Source organism: Protomyctophum bolini (genome assembly GCF_963924005.1).
Source record: "Protomyctophum bolini genome assembly, chromosome: 8".
Lineage (NCBI taxonomy): Eukaryota > Metazoa > Chordata > Actinopteri > Myctophiformes > Myctophidae > Protomyctophum > Protomyctophum bolini.
In genome coordinates, this window is record NC_137869.1 from 25460874 (window position 1) to 25484003 (window position 23130).

At 45.8% G+C, this 23130-nt stretch overlaps 1 protein-coding gene across 1 annotated transcript in view; it reads right to left on the bottom strand.

The window, feature by feature from the left end:
• dab1a (DAB adaptor protein 1a) overlaps positions 1-23130 on the bottom strand; it is a gene marked incomplete at its 3' end in the record, with an annotated part of 104712 nt that overhangs the window by 2181 nt on the left and 79401 nt on the right. The window contains exons 5-11 of the mRNA XM_080770498.1: positions 19993-20046; positions 13715-13864; positions 6863-6925; positions 6311-6407; positions 3109-3500; positions 1755-1953; positions 835-980 (exon numbers count right to left, since the gene is read on the bottom strand). Coding sequence (XP_080626624.1) covers positions 835-980; positions 1755-1953; positions 3109-3500; positions 6311-6407; positions 6863-6925; positions 13715-13864; positions 19993-20046 — 1101 coding nt within the window. The remainder of the gene's footprint in view (positions 1-834; positions 981-1754; positions 1954-3108; positions 3501-6310; positions 6408-6862; positions 6926-13714; positions 13865-19992; positions 20047-23130) is intronic.

Consider the following 23130-nt stretch of genomic DNA (forward strand, 5'->3'; position numbering starts at 1 on the left):
GCATGGGGTGGGACTCCCATTGATGACTAGGTCGCTTACATTTCATGAGCTTTCATTAGTCTGACAAAAACACTGGCAAAGGCTGCAATATAGGCTATAAAACCCTGGCAGTTAATGAGTTGACTAAGAGTCACATACTGTGGCCTCTGTTGAAGGTCGTTCATTCTACAAGGACCTTCTGACTGAGGAGAGAAAACGGGATCTTCCTCCCCTGGATGATAATAATCTCATATCTCTCTCTCTCTCTCTCTCTCTCTCTCAATACAAGTAAAATAGATATTAATTGGCCCAGGAAGAAGGATGGAGCGTCCTATCCCTCGTCCATCTCACTGGAGATGAGCTGCTGATGTATGGAGGCTAGCCGCCTGCTATTAATAACAGCTTAATGATGTCTCTGACAATTCCACAGGCTAATTTAACGCAATGTTGACCACACACACATATATACACTCTCACACGCACGCATGCACACGCACACGCACACGCACACGCACACACACACACACACACACACACACACACACACACACACACACACACACACACACACACACACACACACACACACACACACACACACACACACAGCAGCACCTAATCAGTGAGAGTGATTACCTGGCCCGCCAGCACTGCTACAAGGGCTATTTATCAGCAGGTGTGAATGAACACACTGCCCAGGTTATGGTGTATTATGTACCATATATATAATTTATATACTGTATATATAGTAGAGAGAGTTATTAAGCATGCATGCATTTGCGCGAGGACACACACACACACACACACACACACACACACACACACACACACACACACACACACACACACACTTACATCTTCCTCTCCGCTGCGACTTGGGCTGCCCTCCGTCTCCCCGAACGAGTCATCCGTGGGAGGGTCCGTGGCGTCGGTGGGGGGGTCACTGACGTGGGAAGCCGAGGACTTTGTGGGGGAGCCCTGCCTCTGTGCTGGGGTGGGTGCTGGGGGGAGGGGGAGGGGGAGGGGGGGGGGGAGGGGTACAGAAAGACAGTTAGAACTGGAGCCCTGCCTCTGTGCTGGGGTGGGTGCTGGGGGGAGGGGGAGGGGGGGGAGGGGTACAGAAAGACAGTTAGAACTGGAGCCCTGCCTCTGTGCTGGGGTGGGTGCTGGGGGGAGGGGGAGGGGGAGGGGGGGGGGGAGGGGTACAGAAAGACAGTTAGAACTGGAGCCCTGCCTCTGTGCTGGGGTGGGTGCTGGGGGGGAGGGGGGGGAGGGGTACAGAAAGACAGTTAGAACTGGAGCCCTGCCTCTGTGCTGGGGTGGGTGCTGGGGGGAGGGGGAGGGGGGGACAGAAAGACAGTTAGAACTGGAGCCCTGCCTCTGTGCTGGGGTGGGTGCTGGGGGGAGGGGGGGGGGGGGGACAGAAAGCAAGTCAGAATTGGCTACAATTACAATTTAGGGGACGCTCTTCATCCAGAGTGATTAACAGTAAGCAAGAACAACACATGGTAATACATCAAATACGTTAAAAATAGTCATAAAGAATAAGTATAAGAACCTGACATCCGTCTAACATTAGAATATCTGTACAATGAAACTGTACACACTGCCAGGCTGGGATCCGGAATCGGAAGAACCAAAGGAACTGGATCTAACCGCGAGGAACTGAAACTTTTGTACCCTTACTCAAGAACATTTTCAATTCCGGGTGGACTTGTAAAAAACGTGAGTACTTTTCCCCACCTCTGTGTTCCAGTGCATGTGTTTTTACTCACGAGAGTTGGTGGAGGGCGTGGTGGAGGTGAGCGGCGTGAGGTTCATCTGAGAGATGTCGAAGTCGTCACAGTCGTCCGTGTCCTGCGCCGTGCCCACACGGCAGAAGTAGTGGCTGAAGGCGTCCGACGTGCCCGTTAGACCGGGCTGCTGCTTGCCCTCCCTGGCCGGCATGGCCGGAGGCTTGGCCAGCTGGAAGTCCTACAAGAGGAGCCGGAAGAAGGCAATAAGGAGGAGGGCGGTTGAGATTAGTTTGGTCGGCCGGTCGGTGTACTTCTTAACCCATTCTGACCTGAGACCAGATTCTATAAATGTCTTCTACATCCTGACAGTTTTCCATTCTGACCCGAGATCAGATTCTAAAAATGTCTTCTATGTCAGTCGCTCTTCGATTTTTCAAAAATAGCAGACTGCTATTTTTCAATAGCTAAAGCATGACATAATGCTAACACCAAAACGGGTTCCCGCACAAAATGGGTTAAATGAACAAAGATCTCCATGCATCTGATCGTCACTGCTATCTCCATATTCTAACTTTTTTGAATTGCCTATACTTATTACTGCCTATACTTGATCATTCTACACTACAGCATCACACAAGAGCATCTAAAGTAGCACATCTGCAACGTCGAATTGACACGCTTCAAGCTTTTAGATCTGCTGCTTTTGCTATACTTTTGAATTTGACTCCTGAAAGTACCGGTAGCTACATTTTGGACATACAAAGACGATACAATCTTAACGGGATATTTCACTTTCAAGGATGTTTGGTGTGATTGTATTGCCTACTCAGACTCAGACACAGTATGTGAACACCAGAGACAGTTTTTTTTAAAACTTTGATTCAGTGTTTAGATATTTCATATTATTTTTATCTGGCCATGTATCAAGTATTAGAAGGATAATATCAGTCACCACCAGTACCAAGTACGGGTGTTTTCGATGGTTAACTTAAGTGGTTCAGGGACCACTTGAAAGCCACCCAGTGCCATCGTCATCATCTGACGGGTGGGCCATGGGCACCATCTGATGGGTGGGCCAAGGGCACCATCTGATGGGTGGGCCACAGGCACTTTCAGAGCATGTTTATTTGAATGATCAAACAAAGCGATTGTGTTTCCCGATCAGTGGAAATACAACACTGTATGTATCAGTATCACAAATGAAAAGTACCATGTCATTGTTTCACATTTCAACCTCATATGTCCAAAACCTTTCAGGATCAAAAGCAGCAGATCTACAAGCTTGTGGATCTTGTGGATCTGCTACTTTGGATGCTTTTAATGTGACATTTTGATCAAGTTGGGCATTAATAGGTTAGTAGGTTTCTGCCCGACATCCATCCATGCCCTGTACCTTGAACATCTCCTTTCCCATCTTCTTGGCCCGTTCTCCGTGCTGTGGACTCGACGCGGCGGAGGGCGAGGGAGCCGAGGCTCCCGAGGTGCCCGGCTGGCAGCACTCGCCGCCGGCCGAGATGCCGACGGGGGCCGCCAGGGCCTGGTGGAACATGGCGGCGTGGGGGGGCAACGTGCCGGGGAGGTAGGCCGTGGGGGAGAAGGCTCCGGCCGCCATGGCTGCCCACTGCTGCTGCGTGGCGGGGAAGAGGTTGGCCTGGCCCCAGATCAGAGGCTGGCCGCCCGGCAGGACCTGGGCCACCGCCGGGCCCAGGGGAGACTGCACGCCGAACGCCAGAGACGCCTGCTGGGACCAGTGGCCCGGGGGCACCGCTCCCATCGTCACATAACCTGGGAAGAAAGACACAACATATCTAGTATTGATGCACAGGCCGGTGGACGACTACTCCACTTCTTAACCTATTCAGGACGGGAACCCCTTTTGGTGTTTTAAGCATTATGTCACACTTTAGCTATTGATAAATTAAATAGCAGATCTACAAGCTACGAGCTTGTAGATCTGCTATTTATTTATTTTTTCGTGAAAATGTGGCGTACATTTTTGAATATGTATTCTTTCCAGGGGGGACCCTGGAACAACATATTTTGAGATGGGGGTCCACAGCCAAATTCAGATAATTATCATCACCACTGACATATAGAAACAGGTTTTTCATGATTTAGAAGACACTGGTCTCAGTCCTAAATGGGTTAAAATAAATCCTTACACTGGCTAATTGACACGATTAAATAATTGATTTCAAAATACTACCGTTGGTCTATAAAGCTTTTGGCAGCATTTCGTTTTTTGTGTGCAACACGTCTGGAACAAACTCCCAGAAAACTGGAGGTCTGCTGTCACTCTTATTTCTGTAAAAACACAACTGAAAACCTTTTGGCTTTGTGTATTAAGCATTGTTATACTTTAGCTATTTAAAAATAGCAGATCTACAAGCTCATAGCGCAGCACTGAGTACCGCGCTGTACAAGCTTCTAGATCTGCTATTTTTTAAACATTTTGAAAATGTGGCGCAAATCTTTGAATATATATATATATTCTTTGTACTGTAAACGTTTTTACAGTAAGAACTTTGCTTCTGGGGTTACCTGGAACAACATATTTCCAGATGGGGGTCGGCGTTCTTTTTTGAAGGCACTCTAATGTTTCAGACAATTTCATATAATCTTTGAAAATGTACTTCGTATAATTTATACTTTGTTCACCACTGTTCACAGATAATGATAGATATTCATATATTACTTCAAGGCTAACCTACAGTATAGCACAGCAAAGGAAAAGAAGAAAGGACACTAGAAAAAATAATATGCAAAGTATGTGCTGTATCCCTATAATAACCCATGCATCACCAGCGAGACCGCTGGTCCACTTTCGCCCGCGGCTAATGCGGCGTCTCCTAATGGTCATGGTGAACTATCATAATTAGCTCCACAATGAGGCAGTCATAATGAAAAGGCTAGAACTCTCTCTCTCTCACGCACGCACGCACGCACGCACACACACATTAAAGGCCTCTCTCTGAAGCTTTATTCTATTACACACACACATACTGTCTCTCCAGTTATACCTACAGCCACGCAGCAGAGAGAGGGTGCCAGAGAGAGAGAGCGAGAGAGAGAGAGAGGTTAAGGAATGAGAGGAGGGCAGAAGACAGTGTTGCCAGATCAGCTTGGTATAAGCAATTGGTAGTTGTGGGTTGTTTTTTGTTTGGGGGGAGGGGGCTTGTTTCGAAAGTATAGTTGCTTTTTAGGGCTTGCTTCCTAATGTTGTTTAAACCAGTGGTTCTCAAACATGTTCATCTCAAGGACCCCCACATTAATATGTAATTGTCCACGTATGCCCATCTCTGAAAACATTTTGTGCCAGATTTGTGTTAAAATGTTCCCACCGTTTTTGAGGAAAATAGCACATTTGTGTCCGTGTATGGACATAATTATTGATGACCCCTGATCGATGGGTAATTGTTGTCACACAAATCCTAATAGTCACATTATGATGTTGTACCTACGGTGTGGGCTGTGGCTGAAAATCATACACCATCATGCACATACACCCATACATACATTGTTATATATAAGTATTTATTATTTAACCCCTTACTGGTTGTATTCGAGACCTTTTAGAAACGTCTACTGTTATTGGACGAAAGTATATTTCCACAACTAGTCGACAACCATTAGAATTCAGTCGTCGTGAATGCCCTAACGCACACGTACACAAACAAATGTCTAATTCACGGTCCCGACCACCACATGCATAACGAAGGCTCTCTCTCTCTCTGTGTAGCTCAGCTTATCCCGTAGTGTTTTATCGCCTTGCCTCTGACCGGCCGCCACAGAACTGCATGGTAAATCAGAGCCGTGTCTGTGGCAGGCCAACTAATGACTTGTTTCATATTCAGCACACAGCCTCACAATGCCACCCTCTCTCTCTGCTCTCTCTCTCGCTCCGTTTCCATAGGAGACCGTCCTACTTCATGGTATGTCTATACACGGTACGGATGGAACCAAATGGACCATTTGGGTCCACTCTTCGGAGTTTAATGTCTTTTTCTATTGCACAATATTGACATTGTGGCCAGTATGCAGATTACCGATTAACTGCATGGTCAAATCGACCGAAATTGATACCAAGGTTGCCTTACAAACTGTGATTCTGGGTCCATACCTGAGCGTTGTGGCCTATTCATAGTCCAGTTTTCGGTAACCACCAAAACGGTGGTTAGTGAAAACAGAGACGTGACTTCATGTTGTAGTTTGCGGTGGTCACCTCACCACCGAAAACCCAGACTATGAACGAGCCTTAAAGGCCTAGAATCCAGTTTTCGGTGAACCTAACCACCGAACTACTATGACGTCATGAGCCGCGGTGAAGAGCAAACCACCACCACCGCACCAGCCCTTCTCTGTTTTTACTCACCACCGCTCAACATTAGTTCAGCTCCGGTGGTCACCTCACCACCGGAGCTGTGGTCACCTAATCCAGACTATGAATGAGCCTTTAGGGTTAGTGTGTGAGTATAGAGGGGGGTCCATACATACCTGAGGGCCTTTAGGGTTAGTGTGTGAGTATAGAGGGGGGTCCATACATACCTGAGGGCCTTTAGGGTTAGTGTGTGAGTATAGAGGGGGTCCATACATACCTGAGGGCACGGAGGCAGGGTTGAAGGGAGCAAAGAGCTCCGAGGGGGGCAGCAGGCCCAGGGAGGGGTCGAGGGTGTTGGCCGGAGAGGCGGGGGTCTGTGCGGGTTACGGTACGGGGACACGGTACGGGGTTTGAGGGGAAAAGAGAGGGAAAAGGCACATTAATGGAAAGGCTGATTCACCCCAGGAGGTCATTTTTGTGATAGCCCCACTAAAGGTTGGCACTCTGAGGATGACTGTGTTTGTCTGTCCGTACACCCACCTGCCGGCTCAAAAGGAATGTGTTAACCACTGTGCCAGCTGAGTGCCAAAAAAAAGCTTTTTTAAATGATGGTACTTTATTTTATGTCACTTTAAGGCATTTGGTGTTCAAGCCACTTTGGTCAGGGTGTGTTAAGTGGCAGGGCTTTGGTCAGGGTGTGTTAAGTGGCAGGGCTTTGGTCAGGGTGTGTTAAGTGGCAGGGCTTTGGTCAGGGTGTGTTAAGTGGCAGGGCTTTGGTCAGGGTGTGTTAAGTGGCTTTTAGTCTTGTCTTATTTCGGGGGTTACTTACCGACGGCGAGGTGATGTCAGGAGGCGTGGACATGTCTCCGAAAAGCTCTAATTGGTTGATGTTCTGCAAGACCAGAGAAAGAGAGGGTTCACATCCAAGAACCATCAGACACATACAGTAACACATACAGTAACACATACAGTAACACAGAGACAGTAAACACAGCTTGGATTCCAGGTGCAGCATGCATCATCACGCAACACATGGACACGTCAACATGCTTAGTATAGGTCCAGATACCTACCTCTGATAGGGCACGGTGACACGCACGCACGCACGCACGCACACACACACACACACACACCACACACACACACACACACACACACACACACACACACACACACACACACACACACACACACACACACACACACACACACACACACACACACACAGAAGGTGACAGAGAGAGGGGTGAATTGATGATGGGTTAATGACATGGAATGATGGCATACCGCATGCAATGTTTATAAAAAAGCTGCGTGACCTTCTCCAAAGGTCAAGTGCTTCTAACCAACTGTTTGGAGATTCATAAATGGTACATTCTATACATTGCTGGGAGATTCATAGCTGGGAGATTTCCCAGTATAGCCAAGGTGGTCTACTGTTGGCCACGGAACAATTACAGGTTTAGAATGGTTGGATGTGTGAACTTTCAGTATATCTCAAGAATAGATTATTGGGGTCACGATTCCATTCAAAATCGATTCTCGATTAAGAATCAATTATGGGTTCAGTCCAGAACTCCAGATGGGGTGGATGGTGGGGGGGAGGATATTCCAGTTCGCTGTGCTGTGTGTATCATTATTTGAAGGTTTCACTGTATGTTTGAATACATTTGATCAACTGATTGCAGTAATGTATGAATCACTGAGAATTAAGTAGGTCTATATTGCTCAATTCGCAATTGGAAACGAGAGGAAACTTCTAGGACTGTTGTGCTATTTGGGGGTTCTCGTCATGGACAAGGATTGGGAGACCCTGCTCTGGGTCTACTGCTGTTACCATCCCACCACAGCAGTGTCATGATACATCACCCTGTAACAAGTCATTAACAGTTGTCTCCCCTGCTGTGTTGGACGTGTGGTGTGAGTACACCTCAGAGGTTGAATATCAAAGAGAGACACATTTTCCTTTTAATCCCGATCTGCCCTTCGCTTCCTCTTTCCCTCGGTCCTTTCACAGTATATGTTGTCGATGTCGGGCAGAAAGCTCTACTTGATCAACATACTACAGCGTTACACAATGGCATCAGAAGTAGCAGAGCCACAAGCTCGAAACAGTGAGCTTGTAGATCTGTTACTTTTGATACATTTGAATTTGAATCCTGAAGAGTAACAGTTTTGGACATATGAGGTTTCCACCCGACAGGGACGATCCTTCTCTTTATTATTATCGTCTTCTTACATTAATAATATCTTTAGCCTGATGGGCGAAGTGAATAAAAAACGCTATTTATAATGAAAGGATTTTTTTTAAAGCTATGAACACACGGTCGGACTCGGCTGATTTGCATAAATCACGGACGTGGATGTAATTTCTTCTAAAGATAACGAGTGTTCTTTGAATATCTTATTTCTTCTTCTTCTTTTTAAAAACTCATGGGTCACACATATAGACCCACAAAGTTCTATTTACATTTATCAGATAATGTTATCAGGCAAAGCCCCAAGGATTTTTCTTTCTCTGTCACAGCATACTGTAGCTCTGAATTGGGCTATACTGTAGCTGTGGTCTTTCTGAAGAAGACAGAAGAGAGGGGGAGATACTGTAAGTGAGGCTGTATAATCCATTTTTACCTGAGATCAGATTCTAATAATGTCTTCTACATCCTGACAGTTTTCTGAAAAAGCTATGTTTCTATGTCAGTGGTTCTTCGATTTTTCAAAAATAGCAGACCTACAAGCTCGTAGCGTGCCACTAGGTGGCGCGCTATGAGCTTGTAGATCTGCTATTTTTCAATAGCTAAAGCACAACATAATGCTAACACAAAAAGGGGTTCTCGCCCAAAATGGGATAATACAGAGAATTTGTTGCAGCGAGAATCATGGCTACACTTAGATAAGAGATCAACTCACCCAGGAGATACGCTGCTAGATGTCCCAAAGATAGGCTATCCCAAACACTGCGCTTAATACTATCCCAGGATGGTACAGATAAAAAAGAAGAATATGTTCGGCACGGGATTGGAATGAGAAAAAAAGAAATATTACACAACATGCCTCTAGTTAAACTGGAGAGATTCTCTCACTTACTGTAGGTTATTGATTGTTGAGGTTCAGCTTTTCACTGTGTCAATGATTCAACCCAGATTTTTTTTAACAGACGATCCATTGAAACCAGTGGGACTAAAGATTCAGGGCTATTTATTTACTTCATAGACGTCCTCTCCAGTTTTAGTAATTTGTCTCTGTCGGGAGGAAACCTCATACATGTAATGCACAGTATGTCTAAAGGATTTCAAGATTCAAATATATATTTTTTTAAATAGCAGATCAAACAAGGTCAAGCTCTGTGTTGGAACAGTTGACGGTTGCATTATTGAAAAGGAGCGCTTCCAAATTCCAACACTTTGGATTTGTATGAAACAAAAATGAAAGAGGATAATTCAAGCTTTCCGTAAAGCTGAAATAATGTTGATGAGTTTAACGTTGTTTAATTTAATCAGATAGGACTTTTCTGTTTGGATGTATGGGCTGTTAAAACTGAGTAGCAAAATAGTGTTTATTTTTAATATAAAGAAGGAAACCTTGCACATAGTGGATTTTTCTTTTCTTTTTCTTCTTGTCTATGAGAATAGAACCTTTTATTTCCTAGAAGGGCTTCAGGGTTAGGGAAAGGGCTAGTTTTATCTCTGCTTCTGCTCAGACTGAATTAAATGCATGCAATTCCTTTTGGGAAATGCACAAAGGTCTAATATCATTGCTGTCGGGCAGAAACCTCTTATCTCCATATTCTAACTTTTTGTGTTTATTTTTCGTAAATTATAGTGCCCTACTTGATCATAATAATTGTACCATCTCTTTTGTACTACATATAGTGACCCACAGCTATCACAACCCTATAGAGCGCCAAAGTCTGACGTCACTTTCAGTAGAGGGCACCAATACACAGGTTCATGTCTTTTCTTATTTGCATTGTAATCCCCATAGGGCGAAAATCGCCCTATGGGGATTACAATGCAAATATTTATTTAAAAAAAAAACACAGTTCTTATATTATAAGAACTGTGTTTTAAAAATAAACCGACCACCCTGGCCTTTCTGTCAGAGGAGTGGCTGTGCGTCTTTAATGATGTCCATTCATATTTGATACAGGCAGTTTCTGGAGAAAATGGAATTAATGTGGCCGCAAAAGCCTTGAAACTACATGAAGGCAATGTCGCTGCTAATATACGACATCACATTGCGTTCCTGAGATTCCTCGTTGACGTAAACTCACCTGGTGGTGACTTGACTCATACTAACCACGAAACATTAAATATCAATACATTAAAATAAACGTAATTAACATTCAGTTTCTGTTGTGCGACGGGCAGATGCAGCAACCCCGCCTACCCGGAAATGTAGTCTCTGGTTACTTTGACTCATTTCTAACTCTTATTTTGTTACTCTTTGGGTATATTTGTACATTTCCACCTTCAATCGATGCTTCATATCCATATGAGTGAAAAGGCCGGGGTGATCGGTTTATTTTTCAAACACAGTTCTTATATGAGGCAATCTAAAATCTCTCTATGAAGATTACAATGCAAATTAAAAGTACACGAACCTGTGGACTGACGCCCTCTACTGACAGTGACGTCAGGACTTCGGTGCTCTATAGTATGAATGTACTACATATAGTGACCCAGGTCACTCTAAAGTTATCACAACCCTATAGTATGAATTTCAAGGTTGTACAAATTCGTACAAAATGATTGGGGTCCAGTGTGCAGACTGGTTTGCCAGGTTGAAGCGCATTCACAACCATCTTTAGCTCATCCTCCTCAAAAGAGTCCGACATGGCAGGTGTGAAAAAAGGGTCTATTGTTATTGATAAACCTCATTGAAAGGACCTCTTGCTTGGAGCAGGTGGGGAAATCACACACGCACGCACGCGGCCACGCGCGCACAACCACAAAACGTCCTGCCTTCGTGCCCCGTGTTCATCTCCGTGTGGTTACCAAGGCGATGCGAGGGCCTTGTGTTTTAATCATGACCGACAAGGAGTCACGGGGTCAGGGATGCCAGCGCTCTCGTCTTCTCTTAACGGTCAGGATAACAACTGAGGACCACTCAGATGAGAGGAGGAGGAGGAGGGGGTCAGGAGGTCACCCGGGGACACAAGAGGTAGTTGAAGAGGGGGCATTTGTAAAGGTCAACGTCCTCTCTGCGCAAGAGTAACCTTTATGGATTAGAACCTTGTACGTGGCTCTCCCTATACTGAGGCACCCAGAGAGCACTGCTGCTTATCAGGGGAGTCATCTAGACCTGGAAATACTGTTTACTGACATGATGGAAGCAGCGTCCTTTAGGCTTGGACGGTGCCGCGTTGCTGCTCGCTATCCAGCTGCATTTTTTTCTCTGGTTCTCTTTCGTGTTTTTTTTTTCTTCCCTTTTTTCCTTTTCCTTGCTGGATAGTGTAAGGAAGGGGGGGGTTGGTATAAAAATAGTGCCTTACTAAACACATGGAAATGTAGACATTTAAGGGTATGTAGTCACAGGGATTGATTGGTCATGCCTGAGAGGGGACACATGTACATGATGTAAACGCTGCGGGGTAGCAGGAATTGTACAATTCCACCGTATAGAATGGGGACATTTATGCAATTCCTTTTCATTGAATGGGTGATTCATAGTAGATTGGGTGCAGGTATTATTCCTTTTCATTGAACGGGTGATTCATAGTAGATTGGGTGGTATTATTATTCTGGCGGGCTGCCATCTTGTGTGGAATAAATAAATGAGTGGCATGTGCTTGTGCACCAAAGACAGAAGTTGTCCTTATAGAGAGCCTAAACCTTACAGCCTCGGAAGCTAACAGCAGCAGTGGTACAAAACCTAAGGACACTTATTATTTCAACTTATATGAGACCATTCCAAGATGACCCCATGCTATTCTCCATAGAGAAATTACTTCTGTGAACCAGGGGATGAACGGCTGACGTCAGGACTTCGGTAATCTATTATTCTTTAATATAGTTTTGCATCTCCTCTAGTCATATATTGGATTATTTATTGGCTCAGGAATGCGACATAAACAAAAAGCTAAAATTTGGGTGACTATGCCGCCCATTAAATGTGATTTAAGACTTCATGTGGGCCTTTCTAAGCTACGTGATACTGGCAAGCACTATATTGAATGTGCCACATTTAAATGACTTTAACATGCTGCTAATTCTCAGGCTTTTTCAGTGCTATTCTTATTCTCCTTTCCTTATTTTAGGCAGGCACGCTGTTAGTGAAGCCGGTCCCGCTCTCATACAGCCCACGACCTTAATTGGTTCAACCTACACAGTCTATTTATGCAGACTTGTCATTCACTATTACATGCTCGACATGTCTCGCTGCTAATACACTTGACAGCATTTAAGTGACGCCCCAGCTCCCCCTCCCCCCCAACACCCCAGCCCCCGCCTGTTAGAGTAGCATTAGGTTATCACTAAGTCAGCATTTCATTCAATATGGTTCACATATAGTCTCTGCCGGTTGAAAAGCTCATGTGTCCAAAACTGTTCATCTGTTATTTTTCAGGATTCAAATTGAAAAGTAGCAAAAGTAGCAGATCTGCATATATGTATATACAGTAGTCAGTATCACTACGCCAGCAGCAGAACAAAAAAAAGTTCTGTGTGACAGAGGGGTCAAAGTTGAACACGTTGCGCAAAATAGAAATAGGTAGAAATAGGTCAACAATACAAATAATGCTGTGGATTAATTATTTTTTTATGTGGCCCCCAGACCCCCCACCAAATGACCGGACTACTTAATATTCACCAAAACCAGACCAGAACTCCCACCTCCCAACTCCCTCAAGGGTGAGACTTGAAATGTAAACATTGGCATAAATACTTTTACAAAATGTTACTTAATTTCTTTCCTTTTTTGGTAAATTATGGTCCAATATTTTTGTTTTTACATTGTTCATAATTCTACTGGTTGTACTGAGAGAAGACCCAGTGACCCTCGCTGCCCTAGCCTGAATTGTCATTTCGTTTCGCTCCATTATTCCGACTAAAAGCCCTTCCCAGGCAGCAGTTTCTGGAATTAAATGGGCATTGTCAAAGCGGCGGTCTTCGGCAATTGGTTCATACCAACCAATCAGAATAGCAGGAAAGCAGATGACGTTCAATCATGAACCTGGTTGCTAACCAAACCAACACAGTCAACGAGTGCTATACTAGCATGTAAACAAAAGCGGTAAAATATGTCGGATGATGATGTTTATAATTATAACACCTGTCGTTTCTGTAAATAAACTATTTATCATTGGTCAATTTAATAGCCAGATTGATATGGTCGCGACTCGCGAGTCACCGCAGTGGGGGCAGCCATGTTTGTTGTTTGACGCTGTCGAGTGACGGGGCTGATGGCCAATCAGCTGCTGCGATCAGATTTTCGATGGAGACTGACGCCGCTTTAGGCAGAGTCACCAGACCTGAATAGAGATATATTTTTAATGGTAGCGATTCAGGGCTGGAGCCATGGTTACCGCTGTAGATTTTCAGCAAAAACAGTGAAAGTATCAGATCTACAAGCTGAACAACACGTCGCTCTGTGCCACGTTTTTTTACGGAAAAAACCCCACAAAGAGTTAAGATGTTTCTGCCCCCACAGCAGCTATATTTGTATGTCAATGCAAACTTACCCGAGTCACCATTCCCAGGTCTAAATCTATCAGGTCTACCACTGCTGGCTGCTGAGTCACTTGTTGTTGTGATGTTTCAAGTTGTTGTTGTTGTAGAAAGGGATTATAGTGATGAGGATGATGTTGAGGATGAGTCTGTTGATGGCCGTTCTGTAACCACAACCAGTTTGTTACATGAGTGATATGATGGTGAGATGGGAACATAGGTGTGTACTGCTCACACACATGCACATACAACACGTCATACGTACACACACACACGCACACACACACACACACACACACACACACACACACACACACACACACACACACACACACACACGTAGCTGTTTGTTCACCTACAGAGCTTGGGTGAGAAAGCACACACGCACGGCACACGCACACACATGCCTTTTTTGAGGCCTGTCAGAGAGGAAGTGTGTTCCTGGCAGCCTTACAGAGGCTGACTAAAGGGGTTTATATTGATTTGAAGCTTTAATCCGGTACAGTTAGTCTAGACTACGTTGTGGCTCAGAGTGCTGAGGGTATAAACCCCATTGTGTTTGTGTGTAAAGCCTGCACCCCTCTAGTAGGCATGTGAGCCACACACATACCGATAAGCAGAGTCAGTCAAGAAGAGAGAGAGAGAGAGAGAGAGAGAGAGAGAGAGAGAGACTGTGTTTCACGTTTGTCCACGAATTGACAAACGTGAATTCTACTAAGCTTTGAATGGTTTAGGGCCAAAGTACATTTCTGATCTTGTGTGATAACATGAACCATTCCAGACCTCTCCCAGGTCGTATGGGAAAGGTCTGCTTTCTGTCCCTAAAACACAAAATAAACGTGGGGAAGCACATAAGCATTTCGTTTTTAAGCAACACATATCTGGAACAAATTCCCAGAAAACTGCAGGTCTGCTGCCACTCTTATTTCTTTTAAAACACAACTAAAGACCAAGACCTTTCTGTATGGCTGCATTTGATTGATGTTCTGCGTAAAACACATTGAAGCAGACCTATAGCATAGAGCTGTGGGGGATTATTACACTGGGCCAGGACGTGGTCCGAAGAAAGAGAAAAAGAAAAGAAAAAACACAAAAATAGGCAAAGAAGACTAGACTTATAGGACAACAAGAACTCACACTGTGAGTCAGTCACAACAAGAGGGAGTAGACAGTAGAGGCTAAATGCACGCAAACACGCACGCGAGCACGTACACATGCGCGAGCACACACACACACACACACACGCGCGCACGCACACACACACACACACACACACACACACACACACACACACACACACACACACACACACACACACACACACACACACACACACACACACACACACACACACACACACACACACACACACACACACACACACACACACACACACACCTAGGAGTCCTCTACATAACAGTGAAAAGGTGGGTCACTACTGTAGGAGTCCTCTACAGTGAAAAGGTGGGTCTTAAGCATGTTTGCAAGTCCCCTATGGTGGGGGCAACTTTGAAGTATAAAGGGATTTAAGTTGCTATAAGGCTCGCTGCACCCCCTTGTCTGCATGTGTTTCTGCACCTGTTACAACCCTGCCGACTCTTTCTCTCTCTCCCCCTCTCTCTCTCTCCCCCCCCTCTCTCTCTCTCTCCACCCCCCCTCCCTCCCCCCCCCCCCCCTCTCTCTCTCTCTCTCTCTCTCTCCCACTCCCTCTTTGCGTTCATTACACTCGCCCCCTTCTCTCTGGCTGTCCCCTTGTATTTATTGCCGTGACCAACCACCACCACCTATCAATTAGCAGTCTCCAGGGAAACCGTTAATTAGCCCTGGTCCATGTGTTGTGCGTACAATTAAGCCAGCCCCCTTAATTAAAGCGACCCTTTCAGTATACCACTGTCGTACTGATTGTATTGGCACACGCACACGCACACACACACACACACACACACACACACACACACACACACACACACACACACACACACGTGTTTATGTAGGGTACGTACATATATGTTTGCCTGTCCTCGACATATTTCATAGAGTACTTGTTGCACTTGACTGTCTGACCTCTACATGTGGGAGTCTGTTGACAGATCCACTGTTCATTCAAGACACTCTTCAAGCTGACTCTCTCTCTCTGTGTGTGTGTGTGTGTGTGTGTGTGTGTGTGTGTGTGTGTGTGTGAGAGTGAGAGAGCCTTATTGATTTGCTGTCGTTTAAGAAGGCTACAGAGTAAACAAACGGAAGAGATTGTTTGTGACAGAAGGTCTCAGTTGGAACCTGCGGTACACATGCCATCATTCAGTACACACACACACACACACACACACACACACACACACACACACACACACACGGCTATCTCATCTAATTCGGCTGTCTATTATAAACTTGTCTGTCTGTTCAGATGACAGTGAACCTGCCTGGTAATACGATTAACTACAACACAGTTCCATGTTCGGAGAAATAGCTGATTGAATTTCAGTGATCTGAGAGGGACAAACACTGGTTATCTTTACTCCTATAGTAATGGAGTGGTGTACTGAGGGGGGTTACACACGGCATTCCGAAGCTTGCTATTCCGACGCATCAAAATTCCGACTCACCCACATTACTAAAGCCTGTCAGGGCTAAAAGCCACACTGAGTGGGCAAAAATGCTGGGCCGGACGGTATACCCCCAAGAACTGTGGCAACATCCTCCTACAGTTCTGTAACCTCGCCTTGCTAAACAACAAGCAGCCTGACATAACCACGTGGAACAAGCTCAGGAGCTCCTGAACAGAGTGGAGTCAGAGTGTGCCAAGGTTGGCCTCCGGCTGAATGCCAAGAAAACTGAAGTAATCACCTATAACATCTCATCAGAGCATCCACCTCTGACAACAACAGGAGGCACTGCTTTGAAGGAAATCAAGGACTTCAAGTACCTGGGCTCATGGGTCAACTCACCCGAACGAGACCTGAAAGTGAGGAAGGCGCTTGCATGGAGGGCCTTGAACGTCATGGCCAGTGTATGGAACTCCAACCTCCAACCTGAAGCCAACCCTGCAGAAGTCTCTCGATGGGTGCTACACCAGAATGCTGCGCGCAGTAAGAGCACACATGTTACCAACACAAATCTGTATGATGGAATACCAAAGGGTGAGCCAGAAAATAGCAGCCAGGAGAATGAGACTAGCAGGACACTGCCAAAGACACCAAGAGCTGCCAGCCAGCAAACTAGTGCTGTGGGAACCAACACATGGTCACGAGGACGTCCCACACTAACATATGTGGATGTACACAAGAACGACGCAGGAGCGCAACATACCAACGGACTGAATGGAGAACCGGGATGGCTGGAAGCAACGATAGAGGGCTCTCTATCTGAGGACGACCTAGAGAGTCGCTAACCTTAACCCACATTACTAAAGCCTGTCGCTAACCCTAACCGCACGTGGAAGCCATGTACTCGGAATGGCGGTGCGTCGGAATGCCACCCTGCTGCGCCCAATAGGCATGTGCTTCTCACACTGCTGCGCCCAATAGGCATGTGCTTCTCACCCTGCTGCGCCCAATAGGCATGTGCTTCTCACCCTGCTGCGCCCAATGTGCTTCTCACCCTGCTGCGCCCAATAGGCATGTGCTTCTCAAACCTTTTCATGTCAAAGACGCCCACATTGATATGTATTCGGTCGCATACCCCCATCTGAAGAGACTCTTTACGTCAAATAATCTTTCAGAAGTGGCATAGATACAGATACAGATACTGTAGCAGTTCAGGGAGCTAGCAGGAAAACTGCGGCGCCTAGGCGCTGTAAGCTGCTTAGCAATGCTGGGGATAATGTACCCTCTGAGAGGACTGGTACTATACACCACCCTACACTGTTACTCCTCATACATAGACTGTTGTCTGTTGGAGTGGTGAGGGTGAATCCTGAACAGTAACAATTTTGGACAGGTTTCCACCCCCGACAGAGACGATATGCATGTTTATGTGTCTGTGTCCGTGCCCGGGCGCGTATCCGACTATCCGTGCGTGTGTGCCGAAAGGCTACCGTCCGTGTTAAGTGTTCAGATGGGTGGGCATTCGCTGTTTTAACATCATGTGAGGCGGCGTGATGAAGAAGAGACAACCACACACAGAAGCTGCACGCACGCACGCACGCACACGCATAATAGCGGACAGCAGGAGTGTTTATTATCAGTGTGGGAGTTATTAGCAGATTAAATCAGGGAGCAATTTAACTAGCATCTTTATAGAATGATAAAGACAGGCTGAGTTATGGCAGCCTGACACAGTGGTCGAGTCAAGGTCACGTTTAGAAGCACCAGGATTTGAGCAAATAACAGGGGATATACAGACATGTTTCACACACACACACACACACACACACACACACACACACACACACACACACACACACACACATGCTGCGTATATGACACATTCTCGCATGAGAAATCGCAGGGGAGAGACTGTTAAACATACAGGAACAGTATAACAGGAGGGACTCGTAAGCAGAAACCCAGCATGCACATTTTGTGTCCACACACAGTATTATATGTATAATTCATAACCATTAGAGAACGATACGGCAGTATATGACAGAATGTTGCATTCCGCATGCGATCCGTGATAAGATCACGCTGGATCCAACCAGCTAGCGACAGACCGTAACGGAGCATGCTTCATCACAGCCAGCTGACGCGGCATGCAATTTCACACGCACGCACGCACGCATGTACGCACGCATGCACGCACGCACGCACAAACACACACGCACGCACGCACGCATGTACGCACGCATGCACGCACGCACAAACACACACACGCACGCACGCACAAACACACACGTTTGTATTTCTATACGTTTTAGGACAAGCGTTGAAAATGATCCGGAAAACAGATAATCTATTCCGGTGCGCGACACCGTTGTGTGAACTAAGCATAACTCCAGACCTATGAACGTATAATGATAGCCTCTAAATGTCTAATCGGAATAATTTCCTAATAGTATTGTAAACCTATAATTAACCCCAAATAATTGTTATTTTTTTCCTCTTGTAAGGACCAGGAACATGGCCATCAATTCTAATATCGTTGCCGTCGGGCAGAAACCTCTTATCTCCAGTGTTTCACTTTTGAATTAACTCCCTATCCCTGATCAGACCCAGAGTGTCACACAAAGGTGTCTAAAGTAACAGATCCGCAAGTGACACATTTCGAGCTTGTGGATCTGCTACTTTTTGCTGTTTTTGAATGTCAACCCTGAAAAGTAAGCGCTTTGATGTTTGAGGTTTCCACCCAACACAGACGACATACTGTACTTGTGGGGACTTCGAGCTGGCCCTCACGATTATAGTAATACAAACGCACACACGCACGCCACTTGCATACACCAATCATCACAAACATGCCGACACATTCACTTCGCCCTATCTCATCCATACGGAGGAGACATCACAGAGCACAATGTTCACCAACCACAACAAGATTCACGTTACATCAGCCACAAGCAGTAGCACGGCACAGCACACAGCGCACAGCATGGGTCCCAGCAAACCTCTCAGTGAAGAACCACTGGATGACTGGTTGTATAGTAAACATGACAGAGCAAGACAAAATGCAACCTAGAAAATGGGCTCTGTAATTCAGAAACTATGATTTTACAATGTATTTTACAATGTTTATTTTAAGATATTAAAAGAAAGGAACATCAGCTTCAAGTCTAAGCCACCTGAACGATGCATATTCTAAGCCGCCTGAACCATGCATATTCTGACTGGGGAACATTAGCCGAAAATAGCCAATCTACAAGCTAACGACGCCTCACAGCAGTGAGAGCCATTGTGAGCTTGTATATTGGCTATTTCCGACGAAGACAAGGTTTGAGGGGGAAAAAGTGCGGAGCCAATAAAGGTCAAATTTCTTATTGAGGGTTTAAGTGGCCAAAGCTGTGCTGGTCCAGGGACTCTCAGTGTTCCTTTAGGGGGTTGTAAAGCTGTGCTGGTCCAGGGACTCTCAGTGTTCCTTTAGGGGGTTGTAAATATTGACCCTTGCAAGTCTGTAACTCTGACAGTGTAGCCTACAAATGGAGCAGGTCCATTTGGTTCCATTTATACACTATCAGAGTTGAAAGCTTGACATATACAAGTCTGAAAATCACTGGACTAGAGGGGTTCCATTAAAATATATATTATAATAATAATAAAAAATGAATCAAGACAGCGGAGTAAAAGGAAGGCTGAGAGGTTTGTCTGAGCGGGGGTTGGGGGGGGGGTCGGGGGTCACAGGCAGACACATGGTCACTCACTGGGTGTCGCTTGGGGACGTCATACACCCCCTCCTTCTGCTGACTGGTGGGAACCTATACGGTGCAACAATGACCCGACAGGACGGGAGTCAGACAACAAGCCCTAGAGAGAGCAACCTGGCATATAGCAGCACCCAGGAATAGGATACAGCACACAGATCTAAACACACGCGCCTCAACCATATTAACAGTCCGACTCCAAAACAGTTCCCTTGTTAACGATTCATATATAATATATATGCATATACAAACAAACAGTATTGCATGCATTAGTGTTTCTCAAAATGAGGTCCAGGGAGGGACCCTCTCTATGTTACTTGAGGGCGTTCCAACTGGACACTTTAGGCCTATTCATAGTGGAGTTGTCTGTGAAACCACCGTTTCGGTGGTGACCTCTTCACCAGAACGGTGGTTTTGATGAGATGTTCATAGTCTATCACCGTGCTCATGTCTCTCCTACCCTCCATGGCCAACACTTCCTCTAATTCCATTCTATTGTTTTCCCTCTGCTTTCTCTCTCTCTACTGCCTGTCTGCCTCTATTCTATTCATTTCTGGTCCCTTTATGTTTCTTTCCTATTCTATTTCTGTCGCAGTCTCTATTATTTCATTCCTTTGTTCTAAAGTTTTCGTTTCGGGAGTTTGTGCGTTCGCAAAACTAGCCTGGGTTCCAGCCTCAATTTGTAACTCTGAATGTAGAATCTTTGTACACTCAAAGATAAAAAAATAAGACAATAAGATATTTTTACTGTGTAAAAGATAGCTTATGAGATAATTCGGAGCACACTTTGCGTGGCAATATTTAGGTGTATACCTATATGTTACTGTCTGTGTGTGTGTGTGTGTGTGTGTGTGTGTCTGTATGTGCGTGCGTGCATGCGTGCGTGCGTATGTGCCTGCGTGTGCAACTGTGCATGTGCGTGTAGATGTACGTGCGTGTGCGCACATGTGTATCTCTGCATGTGTGTGACATCCATACACGTACGCCTTTGGCGTGTCAGTGATAATCTGAATTAAAATCTGCAGGGGTGTAGAATGCATCCCTAGTTAATCACCAGGCCATCATCATCAGTCTGGCGTGATGGACTGTCTTCCTCTACTGTACATCGTTCCGACTGTGCCTCGTTCTCCTCCTATTGTGTCTCTCTCGGTCTGGCTCGCCCGCCAACCTCTTTGTCTTTCCCTTTCACTCTGTCTAATAAAGAATGCCGTCGACGCCGGGCGGAAACCTCCCCGACACCGCTCCCTTTATATTATTATTTTCACGTATTTTGTGCGACTCTCTTATATTACGCCGAAGTGGGGTCGTTCATTTACCAAGAAATACGGACATACGAGGTTTCAGCTCCCGACAGCGCCGATTGTATAAGAGCCGAGCTGCTTATCGGCACCCGCGGACGTGCAATAACTCAGGTTGTCACGCACACAGGGAGACGTGTAATATCTCGCGTGTCTCTCACACACAAAGGCAGAGCGACCCGACGGTGCGTGGAATGAGGAGGAGGGATGAGAGAGGGCTAAGAAGACACAGCCTGTTATGTTGTTTGTGACATTTCTGAAGAGGTAGTCACTCTTTGAAGTTCCATGGCTCCTTTGTTGACCGTACGGCGTACAGCGTTGTAGATATAGAGTAAAGTGAAGAATACGTCGACAAAGGTGTTGATGTCCGACTTCTAACAGAGCCCGTCCTGTCTACTATCCTCTAGTGTTGTGACGCCCGCTAGAGGTTCTTTTGAAATGGTTCTGACTTTTGTGTGAACGGGAACAAGTTCGGTCACTTCCACCAAATGCTGTTGTTCTTCGAGTTGTTCCATTTGTGGAAAGCGTGGTGACGTGATCAAGGTTCAGTCAGACATTTTGACTGGCTGAAGAGGGACGCTGTCGCGGGACGCATTGTCGCGGGACGCATTGGACTAAAGTGCGCGAGGAGGGTGGAGCTAGAATCAAATCACATTTATAGATTCCCCAAATATATGGAACAAAGTGTATCAGTTCAATAAGGGACACCTCTTTTAGTTTCCAAAATAATGGACGATTCTTGTATTTCTTTTTTTTTATGTATTTTCTATTTCATATATGTTATAGAGGGACAGACAGTAGGCTGACAGGAAATGGGGGAGGGGCATGCAGTAAGGTGCTTGGACCGCTGATTCTTGTATTTCAAGTGACGTTTGGCAACCCTGAACATCATTCCCTTGTTTACTGTTTATTTCCAGAAGCCTAGCCATCATTATCTGTACAGCCGCTGCTCTGTGGTGGCGTGTAATAGGCACCAGTGTTCCAGGCACCGTGTTCCGTGTGTGTTTGTGTGTGTGTGTGTGAATGCATGTGTGCATAATTTCTCTGTGCACTGTTTGTTTGTGTTTGTTTCTGTGTGTGTGCGCGTGCATGTGTGCGTGTGTGTGCGTGTGTGTGTGTGTGTGTGTGTGTGTGTGTGCATGTGTGTGTGTGTGTGCGCGTGTGTGCGTGTGCGTGCGTGTGTAACAGCACTCGGTCTATTTTCAATCCATTTTATTTAAAGATCAAACAAGAGGCTTGGTGATTAATCTTTCTTTCCTCCCCGTGTTTCTTTCATCTCCGCGGGTAAGGAAAAAAAAGGAAAAAAAAGGAGAAGTGGGTTTGCCTTTCCATGCAGGCCAAGAATAACCTCCCCTCCCCCCCCCCCCCCCCCCTCCCCTCCCCTCCACACCACCATCCTATATCGCCCCTTCCATCCCTCCAAAGGCCTCCCCCCATGACAGCCAGGATAGCATCCATGGTACACAGCCCATGGTTGGGGGGATCCCATGGGGTGGGTCTCTTCCAGTCTATACAGAGCCTCCGCTAGACAAAACAAAAGAGCGTGTCACTTTTTCTACGTCTCTCGTTCCCCATTGTCTTTTATCTTGCGATTTTTCTAAACTCGCCGTTTCTCCTCTTGTTCCATAGCGGAGGAGAAAGACATAAGTGGTGAATTTTCCCGGACACAAACAGAGCGACGGTGTGTTATTCATCTCAATGGAAGCTAGATGTACCGTAGCTGCCGGCCCTGCAGGGCAGGTGGCACCATGACAATCTGCCTAATTAAAATGGTCTTTAAAGGTTTCCTTTGCAAAGGTTGAGGTGTTGTATCACACGCCTCACGTATTGCAGTTGTCGG